At 44.9% G+C, this 18,467-nt stretch overlaps 1 protein-coding gene across 1 annotated transcript in view; it reads left to right on the top strand.

Moving 5' to 3' along the window:
• The window catches only part of ACSS1 (acyl-CoA synthetase short chain family member 1), a 66,858-nt gene extending 50,377 nt beyond the window's left edge, over nucleotides 1-16,481 (top strand). Inside the window, exons 9-14 of the mRNA XM_065400819.1 lie at nucleotides 5,094-5,206; nucleotides 7,535-7,661; nucleotides 9,879-10,006; nucleotides 12,302-12,365; nucleotides 13,948-14,070; nucleotides 15,952-16,481. Coding sequence (XP_065256891.1) covers nucleotides 5,094-5,206; nucleotides 7,535-7,661; nucleotides 9,879-10,006; nucleotides 12,302-12,365; nucleotides 13,948-14,070; nucleotides 15,952-16,127 — 731 coding nt within the window. The 3' untranslated portion in view covers nucleotides 16,128-16,481. The remainder of the gene's footprint in view (nucleotides 1-5,093; nucleotides 5,207-7,534; nucleotides 7,662-9,878; nucleotides 10,007-12,301; nucleotides 12,366-13,947; nucleotides 14,071-15,951) is intronic.
• Nucleotides 16,482-18,467: the final 1,986 nt, after the last annotated feature.

The raw sequence follows: 18,467 nt of genomic DNA, 5'->3' as shown, positions 1-18,467 counted from the left end.
AAAGAAAAACGCAGTAATCTTGACTGTTCTTACTGAAGGACTTCACTGAAGTAAATCCTCCTTTAGACCCTTCCCTGCTCCTACCCCAACAACCGGCTCCTGTTCTTCCCCGTCATGTGATGGTGGGAAAGAATCACTTTCTTCTCTCACTGAACAAGGAATTCCGTTACAGTGAGGAAGCCAGCGTTCGTTCTGGCTCCCTTTCTGTGCTTCACAAAGATTTACAGCTTCGGCCTTGAACCTTCCCCAGCTCCCTTCCTGCCTGACTGTTTGCTACAGACTTAAAGAAATAGTCCACATATCCTCACACGGCCCTCTCCCTCTCCTCTGCCAAAGGAGACCCCTCCCACTTCCCTAGCCTCCCATCCACTGCCGATGCAGCAGGTGAATTGATGACCATAGTGTCAGCTACATTTCACCTTTCGCAATCAATGTAATTTACATTATTAATTGGCCTTTGTCCTCTATGGAACATTGTCTTTGGAAGCAGCGGTATGTCACCAGAGAATAAAACTGAACGGGCATAAAAATTAGCAAACCATACTTTAAGAATCCATTTGAAAGTATTTGGGTGAGTAGATAAGGTGAGAGAGGGATTATGAGTGAGAATTTGTGTGTGTGTGTGTATGTGTGTGCGTGTGTGAGAGAGAGAAATTAAGGTAGCTCTTAGGCCATGTCTACATTAGTGGCACAGCTGTACCGATGCCGCTGTAAGATCTCTTGTGTAGCTGCTCTATGCTGACGGTAGAGAGCTCTCCCGTCGACATACCTAAACCAGCCCCAGTGAGTGGTGGTAGCTGCGTCAGCAGGAGAAACTCTCCCACCAACATAGCGCAGTGCACACGACCACTTATGCTGGCAAAACTTATGTCGCTTGGGGGGGTGTGTGTGTGTTATTTTCACAGCCCTGAGTGACGTAAGTCGTAGTGGAGGCATGGCCTTAGTGTTAATATTAGGCAGTGGTGTCTGTGCTGTGAGTGATAATATGATTCAAAGCTGGTGTGATTTTCGGTCTAGTTTTAAATGATGTAGAATAGAGACTAGACTGTTTAGCTTTTGAATTAGAGTGACACCAAAGGTAAACTGTTGTAAATGATTCTAGAGGCACTAAATTTTTTTATAGAATAAATAAGGGCTGTTCTTAGAAACACATCTCTTAATAGGGCATTTCAGTGCTTAGATTCTTCTTTCTCAGTCACACAAAGGGTATATGGCTTCTGCTTATGGACTTGCTCCTGCTCCCATTAAAAAAACCCAGCAAAACTCTCATCAGCTTCAGTTGCAATAAGATTATGAATGTTTGCCAGGTAGCTAGACATATTCACATTGAATCATGTGTTAACAAAAAGTAGTGACCCAGAAAAGTTAACTCTTTTCTACTAATTTGTAAGTAAAGTTTGACCCAAGAATGGATTGTGAGTTGCTCCACAAGTTACTAGATTTATTGAATGGAAAGACAGAAGCAGAAAGTAGATAAGGAGCACACTTTGTTTCTAAGACCAAGAACATCTGTGTTGGTCTCCAAAGTACTGAATTTACTGGGCAGTACAGAATAGAACAGCTGTGGCTTTGACTTCATTGCAGTGCTACAAACTCTGTCGGAGGAGTGTAGGAGCACTCAAAATGGGTGGGGGAGGAGAGAAGGTTTTGGTGACTGTCAACAGGAAATATTTAAGGAAATAGGTGAAACAAGAAGCATGCATGTGTGATATTTAAGCAAAAGCCTGTTTGTGCTTAACACATTGCAGAGGTATTCAAAGACTTGAGTGACAATTGCTGAGAGATTCTATCAAGGTCATTGTCAGCTTGGACTATGTGACAAGCAAATGCAAGGTGTGCACATTCAAAGTCCCCACACACCAGGGTACCTGACTTTCTCAGCTTTGAATAGATTTAGTTTGTGCAATGTGCCACTTTGGAGTGGATTCTTCCTCTTTCTGGAGTTCTTTGCCTTCTCTTAATTAAAGACCAAATTAGTTAAACTGCTGTAAAACCCCTGCATGGACACGCTGACATTGATTTAAATCTGGCTTGTGTCAACTTAGCTGAAGTTGACTCTTTACCACGATAAGCTAAATTGCTGAGTTTAATAGTGTCCACACAGAAATGTGCACTGGTTTAACTAGATCAATGGAAAAAAACATCCCTTTAATTACATCAGTGCAAGTTGGAGCGTCGGCTCTGCCTAAGGTACTGCCCACTGTGAATAAGGGTGGAAAGTTGTATTTTCCTCCCACTCTTTGCATTGTCTTGCCTTTGTTTTATCTTTTTACTTTCTTCAGGGATTTTGCCCCATTCAGCCCACTACCACCGTGCATCTCCCCCTTGGATCTGCACTGCTCTACTGGCTGTTATGTAGTCAGTCATTGTGCTGTGTAGCAGATGGCATGGCCTGTAATTTAAATGTTGTTTTACAGTACTGTGATTTTAATTAATGTTCACTTGTAAAGAACATCCACTACAACGCAGCTAAACAGACATATTGTACATGCAGCATGAGCTTCGTACTCTGTCACCTTCATTACCGTGACATATTAGATGCAGTTCTTCCTGGATTCTATCTGTGCTAGTAGAGGATGGTGTATGCTTTCTGAAATAGGAAAGTGCTGGCAAGCCTTAAGACAATCATGGCACATTGCACAGAAGTTTCTGATGTGTACACTGTCCCTGAAGGAAGAGAATTCCCAAATCATTTTCCATTTGATATATAAGCCAGCTCTGAGGCCTGTTTTCAGTGGAGTGATACTTCAGCTCTATGGTTCCACCTAGAGATACTTCTTCTCCTCCTAGTTATAGAGAAGAGACTAGAGGCAAAATCATAGGTTCTGTCTATGTAGTCACTGAAGCCAGTGGAGCAATGCGGATTTACACCAGTCAAGAACATAGCTCGTATATTTTTAAAGCCTAACATTCCTGTCCCTTTGCTTCTGTTTTGTGCATCTGAATTAGTGTCAGGATATAAAAGATCTGATTAAGGTTGAAATCTCTGATCTGATTTAACATTCATCCCAGCAGAAATGAGGAAAGAATGATTAAGAGGCTCAGTTCAGAATGGAAAATAATCTCAGGATGCCCCTAATGGGTGGGCTATTCTAATACTGTGTAATAATAGTAATTTAGTCTCACAAAGCGCTTTGCATACAAATTCCTCAAAGTGCTGTAAAAACAGCACAAGGAAATAAATCCCCTAATATTTTGTGCTTATATCCCCACTGCTACAATCCCTTGTGGGGTAGGAAATGGGGCTGAACAGCATTTTCCAGGTAGCATCATGTATAAGAAAAGAATCTGAAAATGTGTAAGTGCCACATTAGTGCTCACTACATTCAGCTCTTGTTGATTTCCATGGAATTAATTTAGTCCCTGGATAACTCTAGGAGTGTGTGTGTTAATTTAGGATCACACTCTAGGAAGAGAGTGCATAGGCTGAATCAATGGGCTGCTCCTTCTTAGAAGTGTATTCGCTAGGTGCAAGACTAAGGCATGCAGTCCTTACCCCCATTTGTAATGCTGGTGTGCATCCAGACCACAGCTGCTACTACAAAGTATATGGGCCACTGCTTCCTTTCCTGCATGGTGCTTTGGCCACGCTCCTCTGCTCCTGCAGCTTTAAAGTCAATGGGAGCTTTGCCATTGGTGTCAGCGAGCACAGGACCAAGCCCTGGGAGTCAGTTACCCCGATGCAGTGCACTGTGATGCTGCCCTGCGCCTGAAGCCAGCTGCTTACCTGGGCCGCATTATCTCTGACTGTCGTCTCTTTATAAAGATGGACGTCTGGTTTTGTGTGGCTTATGAGGGCCAAGACATCCAGATGTTTTGCACTGATATGTCAGCCAACCTTCAGTTCATGGTTTTGGGCACCCTGGTGTTCAAAAGACATAGATGTGAAGCGAGTTCAGAGGAGAGCAAACTTAGTGGTGAAGTGTTTAGAAAATAATGTTCAGAAAGAAAGTCAAAGAGAAAAGAGGAGGAAAGGAATGCATATATTAATTATTCTTCCAGTCTTGTTGTTATGGCATCACCTAGAGACCAGAACCCCACTCTACTAGGCTCTACACAACCAGAACAGAAAGGTGGTCGCTGTCCAAAAGAGCTTACAATCGAAGTTTGTTGAGCTACAAACAGGTGGATGGCAGATGGGGTGAGCACAAGGTAACAGTGATACAGGTATGAACAGTGTGACAAGCAGTAGTCACAGCTCACCAGTGGCTAACCATTGCCAAGTGTTTTGTAGGCATCATGGCACAGGTGGGTTTAAAGGAGAGGTTTAAAGGAGAATATGATAATGTAGCAGCTGTTGTTTGGATTCTCAAAATCATTTCTGAGCTCAGATCTTTCCCGACTTCGTACACTGCACTATCCAGCAGATGGAGAGGAAATGTATTGTATATACCAGGGGAAGGCAACCTATGGCATGCGTGCCGAAGGCGGCACGCGAGCTGATTTTCAGTGGCACTCACACTGCCTGGGTCCTGGCCACCGGTCCGGGGGGCTCTGCATTTTAATTTAATTTTAAATGAAGCTTCTTAAACATTTTGAAAACCTTATTTACTTTAGATACAACAACAGTTTAGTTATATGTTATAGACTTATAGAAAGAGACCTTCTAAAAACGTTAAAATGTATTACTGGCACGTGAAACCTTAAATTAGAGTGAATAAATGAAGACTCGGCACACCGGTTGCCGACCCCTGGTGTATACTGTAGGTAGCATTTGGCAAAGCAGTATCTCTGCCTCAAAGTGCTATAGAGGCAAGGTGGGTGAGGTAACATCTTTTATTGGACCAACTTCGGTTGGCGAGAGAGGCAAGCTTTCGAGCTACACAGAGCTCTTCTTCAGGTCAGCTCGGTGTCAGCTTGTCTCTCTCACCGACAAAAGTTGGTCCAATAAAAGGTATTACCTCCCCTGCCTTGTCTCTCTAATATCCTGGGACCATCACATTCACTACAACAATCCAAGTGTTATTAGTTGGGAGGGTGTCTGTAATTTGCTGGTCTTGTGTAGCTGAGAAAAGTAGGTGCTTGCTTTTATCCAGCCTCACCTGCCATTCCAATGTGTCCCAGCCTCTTTAACTTTCCCATTGTTCTTCCAGAAACAGGCGGCATCTGCATTGCTCCCCGGCCCTCGGAGGAAGGAGCTGACATCATTCCTGCTATGGCAATGAGACCGTTCTTTGGGATTATACCGGCACTGATGGATGAGAACGTGAGTTGGGACTGTGCTCTGCCACTGGGGGCAATGGTGCAAAGGCAGGAAAAGAGCTGCCGGAGATGCTGCCCTGGGGTTGTCCGGCTAATTCCCCTATTTCATGCCAAAAGCATTTAGGAAAATGTTTTGTGCCTCATCTGTTCCAATGATACAGTAGGGAATCAAGCCATATTCATGCATATTTAAATATTCTAGTTAGAAAGCCAACGGCGAGTAGCAAGGTAATGTTTTTGGACTGGCTTCTATGATAGTGATAGTGGTGATTGTGTAATGTAAGGGCTTGTCTATACTTACGCGCTGGTTCAGCGGCAGGCAATCGAACTTCTGGGTTCGATTTATCGCGTCTTGTCTGGACGCGATAAATCGAACCCAGAAGTGCTCGCCGTCGACTCCGGTAATCCTGCTCGGCGCGAGGAGTACGCGGAGTCGACGGGGGAGCCTGCCTGCCGCGTCTGGACCGCGGTAAGTTCGAACTAAGGTACGTCGACTTCAGCTACGTTATTCACGTAGCTGAAGTTGCGTACCTTAGTTCGAATTGGGGGGGTTAGTGTAGACCAGGCCTAAGTGCCAGTGCTGCAGACACTCATACAGGTGTGTAACTTTACTCACACATAGTCTCGCTGGAGCCAACGGGACTGGCGTGAGTGAAGTGCACTGGGAACACAGCCAACTTACAGCTTTGTAGGGAATTGTTCTCCTTAACAATGTTTGCTGAATGTGCATTGTAGCCAATGAAACCCCCCTGTGATCTCCGTATAACCAGTGCCCTACGCAGTCTCCACTAGAGTCAGGCTCGGCGTGTCTGTTTGTGGTCATTCATTGATGCAGCTGAGAAATATATATTCTGAAAGTTGGGTACATGACCTTAGACAAAATGTTTCCGTTGTTAGCGGCCCCTTTTCCCACAGGGAGAATATTTTCATTGCCCAGTGGTGAGGCAGTGTTGTCTAATACCTTGGGCACAGGGTGAAGACCCAAAACGTATGAGCTCCAGGCCAGTCTGTATTGTTGATTTGGGGCCTGATCTGTATGGGCAGTGCCCCATAGGCTGCAGTGGATTTTGGCATGGGCTGAGGGGCCCACCCACACAGGCCTGATTGAAAACTTGGGGCCTTGCTGTGTAGCCTTAGGCAAGTTGCTTAGGACCGGGTTTTCAAAGGTGTTTTGATGCCTAATCGGATTTTCCAAAGCACCTAAGCATGTTAGGCACCTAACGCCCATTAAAATCAACAAGACTTAGGCACTAAACCTGCTTGGATGCTTTCACAAATCCTGCTAGGCACCTATTTGTATCTTGGGCATGTAAATACCTTTGAAAACCTAACCCTTAGCCTCTGCCTCAGTTTCCTGAGCTATCAAATAGGAAGAATAATACTTAACTCCTCTTCACAATGTCTGTCTGAGGCAGGCAGATAATTGGTGATGTGACAGCTGCAGTAACTTCCTAAGTGAGGGAGAGGAAGGGAATCAAGTTCACTACTGTGGTTTGGGTCGTGGGAGTTACTGATGCTGTGTCCCTTTCTTCATATTGCTTGGCGGTATCTTTGCTCTGAGGGGCCTTGGCCTCTCTAGCCAACAGCTGTTCTGGAGCTATTAGCAGTCCTCTCAGCCTGGCTGTCAGGTGGCTTAGGAAGGACGCTGCCCTCCCACAGGAGGCTGTGGCCCAGGGACGTGTTGGTGCGAGTTGGGAGGGTGGGATGGAGAGTGGTGATGTGGTGCTGTTGCAAGGACACTCAGGGCTGCCTCGTGCCTGTACTGGGCACAGAGTCAGCCGTGGCAGCTCTGGGATCAAGAAGGTGCCAGCCTTTCTGCCACTGAGCTGGGCTCTGCTCTGGCACCAGTTTGAATCCAGCATATGGACCATAATGCTGAAGAGTGGGATTCTGTGAATCTTGTATTGTTCTTTGCACTCCAAGGGGTCACCTGTCTTTCCTTTTGTCTGAATAGCGTATTAGTCATAGAATCACATGCTCTGTTATTTGTGTACACGAATGATGAAAGCATGACACAGACAATGCACAGTCATTCCTCTAGCCGGTACGTTTCTCCCCCCCTCCCCATGTTCAATTGCTGCCAAAATGTGAGTGGGAAACATTAAGAATTAACCATTGCAATAATAGACACCGAGTCTGCGAATCTGCAGAATGTGAAGGGCTCTCACTTGCCCTGGTGTGAAACAGGAGTGACACCTTTGAAGTCAATGTAAAACTGGGGTAAAATCAGAATCCGGCTCCACATAGCTAGATCGTACTAACTAGCTACTTTCCTTTAATCTGGGATGTTTCCCATCTGGTCTGATGATCCTTCCTGTGCTTGGACCAACAGGGAAGAGTTATAGAGGGAAATGACGTCTCTGGTGCTTTGTGCATTGCACAGCCCTGGCCTGGCCTGGCGAAAACCATCTATGGAGATCATCAGAGATTTATAGATACTTATTTCAAACTGTATCCAGGTAAGGACGGTGTCAGGGAAGAATGAGGGACTACAATATTAGTACCCAGCAGGTTTTCAGCAGTGCTATACAAGATATTGTTCTAGTGAATTGGCTACTGTGTATCTTTACAGCCGCCCTCTACTGGATTGAATCAAAACTGCTTAAATGCAGTTGTGCTTTACAGGTCTGTCTACACAGCAAAGAAAAACCCGTGGCTGGCGCTCAGGCTGCAGGGCTGTTTCATTGCTGGGTAGCTGTCTGGGATCAGGCTGTAGCCCAAGCTCTGGGACCCTCCCACCCCACAGTCCTACAGCCTGGGCTCCAGCCCAAGCCCAGACATCTACCCAGTAATGAAACAGTCCCACAGCCTGAGCCCCATGAGCCTGAGTCGGCTGGCATAGGCCAGCCGTGGGTTTTTCTCTGCAGTGTAGACGTACTCTTAGAGCCAGAGGATTTGGTCTTCTTCCAGCTGGTGCAATGAGGTTCCAGTGACCATGGGTTGCAGCACAATTATAATAATGAAGACTTAGGGAGGGATGAATTTGTTACAAACCAACTTGTTTTGCTTAGAAAGTTGTTTTTCTCTGTTGCAAAAATAAGACTGACCAAAAATATCCTCTTATTATCGTGCCACCAAAAATATCTTTGTTCTGTGATCATCTTGCATTGTCTTGCTGGGAGTTAATTCATCCTGGCAAACACTACCATCTAATTTCACCCATCATTTCCAGTGCTGCCTTGTAATGCCTAGAAACGATTGCAGGAATGACCCAAAGAAATGTGGAGAAGCATTGATGGATTGGTAGTGGAGCAGGGGAAAAAACCCATCTCCACAGCACGTGTCCGAAAACTCATGTGTTCGGCAATACCTGAATTTGTCAGAACCAGCTAACCTTTTTCTCTTCAGCAGACAGTTTCCAAGTGTCAGAATTCCACGTCCTCAAAATCACTTCCCTTGAAAGTAGTATTTCTTTTAATACATAAAGATGAAAAGATTCCTCTGACAGTCTTTCTGCCACTGATCAGAGTTCTGAAGCTGGGGGGTTTTACACCCAAGCAAACCTGTTTGTGTGCATTATGATAGGCACAGGTTGTGTGTTCAAACAATCTTACAAGTGTTTTTTTTTTTAATAATTCAAAGTAACCATCAGGAAGTCAGTGCGACCTAACAGGTAGAACACTGAACTGGAACTCTAGATTATTGGATTCTTTTCCCAGCTCTGTCATTACCTCACCGTGTGACCTGGAGTAGATCAATCCCCTTTACTGATAATACTTTCTTACCTCTCAAGGGTGTTATGAAACGTGGGGCTTGTCTACATGGCCAGTTAATGTGTGTCAAACTAGTGTGCTATAGATTCACTCCCTGGCTGGCCACACATTGATTTGCCATGTAGATAAGCCCCAGGTGTCTTGAGTCCCACTCAAGTGCTCTATCCACTGAACCATGTGGCCCCTCCTGGAGCTAAATCCTGGTATCATGGACATCATGTCATGATGTCATGGACATCCCATGTATGTTTAACACCTAAGCAGGGTTTAAGGGCTAACTCCTGGCTCTTAAACTGTGATCCCCTGTAGGAGTGTGTGTGAAGGGAAGCCAAGTGTGTGCAGAGTGCTAAGGGTGTCAGTGCCTTGTGGGGCCCTGGGAGGAGGATGCTGGCGAGGGGGCCGTTCACTTCTCCTTTGGAGAGACAGCAGGAGTCCTTGGATTTTGTCAGAATGCTTGATTATCATTATTGTTTGTATTCCCGTGGTGCTGAAGCCCACAGCCTAAGCAGACCAGACAGATCACTCACTGGGAGAAAAGAAGGAGTGTTATCCTCATTTTACATCCGAGAACTGAGGCACAGAGAGAATAAGTGATTTGCTTCAGGTCATACAGGGAGGCTGTGGCAGGGCTGGGTATAGAGCCCAGATCTCCTGCATTCCAGTCCAGTGCCTCATCCAAGATACAAATTCCTAATTAGAAGTGGGTGGCTATTACCATCTGTGGAGTGGGTGTAACAAAACCTTGCCCTCCTATTACCATCTGTGGAGTGGGTGTAACAAAACCTTGCCCTCCGGAGTGGTGTGTGGCTCAGTTAACTGGTGCCTGTACAGTGCTTTGAGATCTGTGATTGAAAGGGGCTAAAAGTATACAGTAATAATAAAAATAATAACCACAAATACTGATAATGAATTATTATACTAACTGCTGTTGATCACAGGGGATGGTGTTCTTTGTTGCTACAGGTTATTATTTCACAGGGGATGGTGCCTATAGATCCTCAGAGGGGTATTACCAAATAACAGGGCGGATGGATGATGTCATAAATATCAGCGGTCACAGGCTTGGAACTGCAGAGATTGAAGATGCCATGGTAATTTTCAATACCCCAGAAAAGCTTTTCATGCATGGGGCCAGATCCTCAGTTGGTAAAAATCAGACGTGTTCCAAGTACTTGAAAGGAGCTGTGGCACTGTACATCGCCGGAGGATCTAGCCCATCGGTTTATGTGTAAGAGTTAACATTGCTGCCACTGAATCTTTCTCGTATGTGTTTCACCTACACACCCTTGATACTAAGTACACAAGGCAGTAATTATGCTGAAGAAAACAATCTTGTTATGTAAACCATGGAAGGGCATATGGATGAAGCTCATTCAGGGGTAAGATAGTTTTTATGGAGGATATCAAAGTGAAGGGCTACATGCAATTCCTTTGTTTGAACTGATAAGATCTAAATCGTATTTCATCTCTTCAAGATACATCTGTGACTTCATACCGTTGCAGTTTTACTTTTGGATGGTGGGGGCTTCAAAACTTCCCTCTAGCTTCTCCCACCAGTAGCTTTGATGGAGTTAATGTTTTTTTCCCCAGCTTTGTGGCTCAGGCCTATCTATACTACTTGAGCATGTTTTGTAACCTTCTCCAACATTGAATATGGAGTAAAGGCAATTTACAACAGCTGAGGATCTGGCCCATCATCTAGATGAGAGGTCATGGTAGCCACAGAACTGAACAGACCGTCTCTCAAAGCAGTTCTATATACAGCTTGACCTGAGCGTTTATTTGCATGTTATGTGCCTCACTTGCAAACATTAATCAGATGTGAAATTTGATAAACCAAAATCATCTTTACATTGCAGGAATGATTGTAATATCATATCTACAAATAACTCTCCTAGCGACATTAGTGCAAACTTTTGATGATAGCTTTTTGAAGACCTAATATGATTACAACTATATATTGTCATGTAGGTTCCTTTTCAGAGAAGCCCAGCTAAGAGAAAGATTTCTTCCATATTTTAATCAGATTTAAAATAGCATAACCCATTTTTGGTTTACGATGAATATATGCTCTATCCGCCTGTACACATGATCTGCTCTATCAGTGTAGAAAGACTGTCAATATTAACTACGAATCATGGGCAGAATAAGTCAGTATTATGAAGCCATATAATAAATAATAAAGATCTATATTCAGCCTGGCAGTGCCTCTTCCATCTGTTGGAAGATTGAGGCCCACTTCTCCACTGCCTTGTCCTGTACCTTGCACAGATTTACACCAGTGAAAAGTGGATATAAGAAAGATGCTTTGCACTTGGTTTGGTGTAGACGACTACCCAAAGTGCACAGCGGTGGAGAATGAAGCTCAAGGCCTTGACTGTACTTGCGGATCAGCAGTGAGTGGGGCTGCATCAATCCAGATGTAGGCAAGAAAAGCTCATTTCCAGCAAGGAGAGGCTCAGTTAGTGCAAACCACAGCGTCGTCTGTACTTGGGGTTTGTAGCAGGGCAGCTGCTCCAGTCACTGGTAGTGGTTGGCTGCAGAGGGGCTAATCCCAAGTATAGACAGAATGCATTTTTTTCTGGATTTATTCTTATTAGCCAAAAGGGATGTCAGAAAATACTATTCAGCTGTTTAAAAACAGGGCCCTTTTGAACCAGAACTAATGGGTTAAATGCTGCTTTGAGACAGGCACACATGGTTCCTGTTAATTTCATTAAGCACAGCAGTAATGTGGCAAGTCTATAATAGGGTTAAAAAAAGAACTAGATAAATTCATGGAGGATAGGTCCATCAATGGCTATTGGCAGGGATGGTGTCCCTTGCCTTTGTTTGCCAGAAGCTAGGAATGGGAGACAGGGGGCGGATCACTTGATGATACCCTGTTCTATTCACTCCCTCTGGGGCACCTGGCATTGGCCAGTGTCGGAAGACCTTTGGTCTGACCCAGTGTGGCTGTTCTTATGCAGAAGTTGACCTTTTGGTACTGTGCACTTACCGAAGGCTCAGAAAAGTAGGAAAGGTATTAAGAACTTCACACACAGTTAGCAACTTGTTACAATTCCTAGAAGAGCTAGCATAGGCTCTTGTACACTACGGGTATGTCTACACTGCAATTAAAAACCCGCAGCTGGTATGTGCCAACTGACTCAGGCTTGGGCTAAGGGGCTGTTTAATTGTGGTGTAGACATTTGGGCTCGGGTCCTGCGATGTGCGGGGAGCTGAGCCTGAATGTCCACACCAGAATTAAACAGCCCCTTAGCCTCAGCCCCTTGAGCTTGAGTCAGCTGGCATGGGCCAGCCGCAGGTGTCTAATTACAGTGTAGACATACCTAACATGGCCTGAAATAGGGGGCTGTTATATTTTGCTACATTTTTTTTTAAAGGATGAACATCCCGCTGTACCTGAAACAGCTGTGATTGGTTACCCCCATGAGATCAAAGGAGAAGGTAAGTGTGTAAAATAGTGTCCTTAATGGAAATATACAGATGGCTAATTTCCTTTGTAACCTTTCCCTCAACTTTCTGCCAAGCCAGTACACAGAGCAGCAGGCAGTTTGAAAGGGAGATTGGCTAGTTCAATACATCACACTGATACTTTGTTCTCTGCTCACTCCCTGTGCACTTCTGGATCCATTTCAACGATCCGCTCTTGATACTTAAAGCCCTTAATGGGAAGAACCTAGCTAATCAAAGGCCAGCTTTCTCTCAGCACCTCACTGGGACAGCTGATGTCAACAGAGACATTAAAGTTTGAAGTCTCCAGAGGGAAGCCTGCAGAAGGCGTAGGGATAGGCATTCTCAGTGGGGGGCTCTAGAACTGACAAGCACCAGACCCTGAATCTTGCCACCTTCAAATCTCTTTCTTCAGTTTTCCCTACCCCCGCTAATGAAGCTAAGGGGTTAGGTCGGTATAACTACGTCGCTTGGGGGTGTGGATTTTTCACACCCCTGAGTGACATAGTGATACTGATATAGGTCTGTAGCATGGACCCAGACCTAAGTCATACTCTTCCTTAAAGTTAATGGGAGCTGCATCCCTGTAAGTGAAACTAAATCTGGGCCAGTAGAATAGCAATGCTTCCGTAACTCATGCTTATAGGGTGCAGGGATCTTAGATACCAGATTCCCCTTATGGGTCTTATGTCCCATACACCGAGACACAGAAAGATGAGTTAAGGATTAAGTGAAGGAACTTCACTGTGCATTAATTTCCTAGTTTGTGGGGAGGGAGAAATTATCTAAGAGCTTGTCTACACAGGAACATTTAGGAAAATTAATCTGAAACAACTAGAGGTGTGAATTTGAAGTAGGTTAATTAAATTACATTAAATCGCTGTGTGGATGCTGTTATTCAAAATTAAAGTGACTTTAACTTGGTTTTGCTTAATTCACTTTGTAATTGAATTAAGCTAAACCAAATTAAGGCCACTTTTATTCCAAATGAGGGTGTTCACAGAGGGATTTAATTCGGTTTAAGTAATCTAGTTCAAATTCACATCTTTAGTTAATTTGGATTAATTTTCCTGGCTGTCCCTGTGTAGACAAGCCCTTAAACCCTTATCATTATAAGGGGATAGTGTTTTACTGTGGTGTTTGACTCCATTTTAGTAAATGAAAATAAAGGTTTGTTCTCAAGAAAATAATTTGAAACAGGATCCAGAACCCTGACCTCCATGGGCCAGATTCTAATCTCAGTTATGCTTGGTGACTTCAGTGGAGTTACTCCAGATTTACCATCACTGTAACTGAGATCAGAATCTGGTCCAGGGACTCCAGAACAAGGCACATTAATCGTTAAGGACCTGATTCTGCCATCCTTACTCACCACTACTGTGTAAATAAGCTGCTGGTATTCTTGGAAGCACCTGCAGTGTGAGGTATTACTCAGAATGAGCAAGGTAGACCCTAACCCTGACAGTTGCTACAGGCATTTGAAACAGCACCTATGCACGCAGTCCAACTGAAATGAATGCCTTTCCCAACAATGATTTAATGTACAGTACATGCCCTCTGTTTACTTCCCTTCCAGGTGCCTTTGCTTTCATAGTGTTAAAAGAAGACACAGCTCATACAGAACGTGTTAAAGAAGAGCTCAGATCTATAGTTGCTTCCAAGATTGCAAAGTATGCTGTGCCTGATCACGTTCTGGTAGGTGTCTGGGGGCTACCATTGCAAGACATCTTGTCTATAACCCACTTAACAGGCCTGATCCTGCCCCCAGTAACGCTGCTTTGTTCCTCCCTGGCAGAGCAGCCTTAAAGCCAGGTTCACCAGATAGATGAGGAATTCCTCTGTAGTGCAGAACTGGCATAGAAGCCCTAAGCCACTCCTCCAGGCTCTGGTTTCGGGAGTATACCAAAGGCATGGCTGCAGGAAAAGGGGGATGGCTGGAGTGCTAGTGCACCTGGGAATCCTTGGTTGCAAAGCATCCTCCTGGGGGGCTACTGCAGCGGTGTACAATTTAGAGTAGCCCTGAGGCTGTTCTACTTATGCCAAGGACTGAACCAACCCTAGGAATTTGGAGCGTACAAAGAAACCAGCTTTTCTACTTCCGCCTCCAAACCACATTAAGCAGAGTTCTCGCACAGGGGGGATCTGGCCCATCCTGTTTAAAGCATGTACAATCAGCCAAGTTGCTTAAAATGTCTGATGTTTTCTGCCTCCATCTTAATACAGCATCCCTGCTGCGTTCATATGCCTCTGTGTCTGCTAGACCCACAGTACAGTTCATCAGAATGAGGGTGCACTGATGGGAATACAGAGGTATATGGAATATCCCCGTGTTTTAAAAAAAATATCAAAATTTAAGGGAAAGGTTGGAACATACAAGAGCAAAGCTATGGTTGTAGTACAACCCAAGATGAAGTAACGCATACTTTGCACCACCAACTGATGCTCATCTCACCCAGGCATTGAAAGACTTACTCCCAGAGCCATCAGGTGTTCCCAGGATTCCCAGATAGTCCCAGAGTAAAGTCCATGGCTGATCATACTGCTCCCTTTCCCTACAGATTAGCAGTTAATGCTCTTCAGTTTTCTTACCCACTGGCCTGTTTTCAGCATATATATCCAAAAACAGAGCAGTCGTATGGCAGGTTGCGTGGCCTGTCTGTGCAAAGGAGCTATCCTACAGAAGCCAGACAAAGGCTATGTCTACACTACACAGCTTTTAGCGACATGGCTGTGCCACTAAAAGTCACGCAGTGTAGCCGCTGTTTGTCGGCCCTCTTGCTGACCTAAAACTTCCACCCCCAAAGAGCGGCGTTTGCGCCATGCCAACAAAGCGCTGTTCACACTGGCACTTGTCGCCGGCAAAACTTTTGTCTTTGGGGATTTTTTTTTTTTAACACCTCTGAAAGACAAAAGTTTTGTCGTTCAATTGCCAGTGTAGACAAATAGTAACCCTTCAGGTCCATTGCTATGGCCTTCCCTATGACCTTATCAGTTAACATTAACCCTTGCCTGTACATAGGAGGTAGCGGACTACAGTGGATAGGACATGGGACTGGGAATTAGGAGACCTGAGATGTATTTCTGGCTCTGCCACTGACTTACAGTATTATGTGACCCTGAGCAGGTGTTAACAGTTAACAGGTGTTAACTGTTCCGGGCATTAGATTCCACATCTATAAATAGGGATGATGATACCTACCCGCTTTTGTAAGCCACGTTGAGATTTATGTGAGTGCTGAGGCCAAGGTTTCTAGACACAGGTGCCTATGGGTAGGCTTCTAATTCTGTAGTTTAGCACCTGAATAAATAGCCTGATTTTCAAAAGTGCTGAGCACCTAGCATCTCCCATTGGGCCAAAACTGGAAAAAGAAAGGAGAAAAGTCAGTTAAAAACTAATAAAAAAATAAACATCACCATATTCCTTCTTCCTGGACTGTGACCACCATGCCTTGCTCTTAAACAGTTCCCAGGAATCTCACTGGGGATATGCAGTGGGATCATTTCAAGGCTGGGTTCACTCAAACAGTTTCATCAGGATCAAAGTTCTAAGGCAAGTGTATTTGTCCTTCTCTTCAGGTAGTGAAACGCCTTCCTAAAACGCGATCCGGGAAAATTATGAGAAGGGTGCTGAAGAAAATTGTTGCTGACCAATCCAGTGATTTGGGAGATGTCACCACGCTGGATGATCCAAGCATCGTCGCAGAAATACTAGATGCCTACCAGAAATACAAAACCGAGCAGTCTGCATCTTCATAGGAAGGTCTTGAGTCTCTTTCCAAAAGAAATTCAGAGGAACATAAACAACCATTCAGATAACTTTGCTCTTTCATGGACTATCATCAAATTCTGCTCACTCCTAAGAGAACAAAATTATGCTTCCTCTCACAACATACTATAATCTATCATAGACCATGGTATACAGCTGCCTTCTCTTTCCTTGGAAACCATGGAATACACACTGTGAAGCATCGTATGTTAAGAACCTTCTGAACAAGTGCCTGACTGAATTTGCCAAAACTAAGTGTTTTCACACTATTTTTAGGGAAAGTGTATAGCTGCCTTTTTAGGTTTCCACTAGCTGCATTAAAAATAAACAGCTAGTAAACTGTTTATGACTGTTGAGGTAGGTGATGTTTTTAATGCTTGAAGCAATACTTTTCCCCCCTCTGCTCCCAGACACTCATGGGGAGAGATTTTATAATACATTTTGCCATTTTGGAGAATAGTCAGAGAACCCATATCTTCAATTTTTCATTTCACTTAGAATCATAGAAATGGGCTGGAAGGGACCTGGAGGAGTCATCAAGTCCAGCCCCCTGCCCTGAGGCAGGACCATGCTAGACCATCCCTGATAGGGGTTTGTCCAACCTGTTCTTAAACACATCCAATGATGGGGAAGCCACAACTTAAATCTAACTTGGTTATCCCAGTTCAGGTAGCTGCAACAGTGGTGTCTTTTTAGCAATGCTATATACTGCAGTGTATATTGCATGTGCACTATGTGTGAAATGGATCACAGATCAAGTAGCCATATTCTTTTCATTACAGTTGCTTTGGTGCCTGATCATGGTTTTAGGCCTCACCACACTTGGCTCAAAACAGTCAATCTGGGGTCCAAAGGATCCCAGCCTTTCCCTTTCCTTCCCCAAACTCAACGAACCTAGGCCCAGATCCTCAATGGTCTTTAGGTCCCTAACTCCCATTGAAATCAGTGGCATTGAAGCACCTAAATACCTCTGAAGATCAGCACCTACTCCCTTCTAGGTAACATGGGTCTCAGCACCCATCTGAACCTGGAGCTGATTAGCCACCTCTAAGCCCATGTTGCCTCATGTCCCAGCTGGATAGGGATGGTGCCTGCAGCTGTCACTTATACTACATTTTACAGCAACTACATCTCTCTTTCCACCAATGCCCCTCAGGCCCTCAGTCCAGCACCTTGCAACTGGGGAAAAGGAAAGAACAGAAGCAAGATCACACAAGGAGTCTGTGGCTGAGGCAGGACTTGAAATCCAGTACAGTAACTCCTCACTTAGCGTTGTAGTTATGTTCCTGAAAAATGCGACTAAGCAAAACGATGTTAAACAAATCCAATTTTCCCATAAGATTTAATGTAAATGGGGGGTTAGGCTCCAAGGACATTTTTTTTTGCCAGATAAAAGGCATTATATACATAAACAGTATACGTTTTAAACAATTTTAAACAAGCAATTTAATACAGGTATAAGTTTTAAACAAACAATTTAATACTATACTCAGCAATGATGTTTGTGAAACTCTTCTCCCCTCCCCTCCAGCCTCCTGAATGCTGGCAGAGTTCAGTCCCGGTTGACCGTGAAAAATTAACAGGTGCTCTGCACCCACCAGCAGCGAAGCTCCCCCTGTCACGCCGCCTCCTTCCCCTGAGCGCGGTGTCCCTGCTCCTCCCCCACCCTCCAGACAGTCCTAACAGCTGGTTGGCGGCAGGGGAAGCTCTGGGAGGGAGGGGGAGGAAGTGGAGAAGAGGAAGTTGTGCAATGCTCCCTTGTAAAGGCGCTGCTCTTCCAGAGAATCCTACAAGCAGTAGACAGAGCAGGCAGCCAAACGACATCATAAGGGAGCATTGCACAACTTTAAACAAGCCTGTTCCCTAATGGAGCAGGGACGTAACATTGAAACAGCCCTAGGATCTTTTGAAACCCTTAGGGAACAGGCTTGTACCAGGGTTCACTCACCGCTGGGGTGTCTCCTTGTGGCTGCATCTGTGGAGTAGCTCTGCCTGGTCTGACCTCCCCTTCCTTCCTTCCTTCGCGCTGCAGCCCCTCTTGCTCTCGAGTTGTAGCAGTGCTTCCTCTTTGTTGCTTGGTGCTCTGCTCAGGGCACTAGTTTTCTCCTTGTGGGGTAACAAAGTCTCACTGGACCAGCTGTCTGGATGCCATTCCAGGCAGTCTTCCCATTCCAGACTGTCACTTTCCCAGTGGCTGGTAGGGGAACCTGGGTGATACTCCAGGTTCCAGCCAGGAACCCTATCAGCAGCAGCCAAGGTCTGCACAGCCCCATCCCCTGCTGCCGTTTCCTACTCACCTTCCACAGGCTTTCTTCTTCATTCTCTGGGTA

This window comes from Emys orbicularis, chromosome 3 (genome assembly GCF_028017835.1).
Source record: "Emys orbicularis isolate rEmyOrb1 chromosome 3, rEmyOrb1.hap1, whole genome shotgun sequence".
NCBI lineage: Eukaryota > Metazoa > Chordata > Testudines > Emydidae > Emys > Emys orbicularis.
Note: the sequence above shows the minus strand (reverse complement) of the source record. Positions and strands in the feature narration are given on the sequence as shown.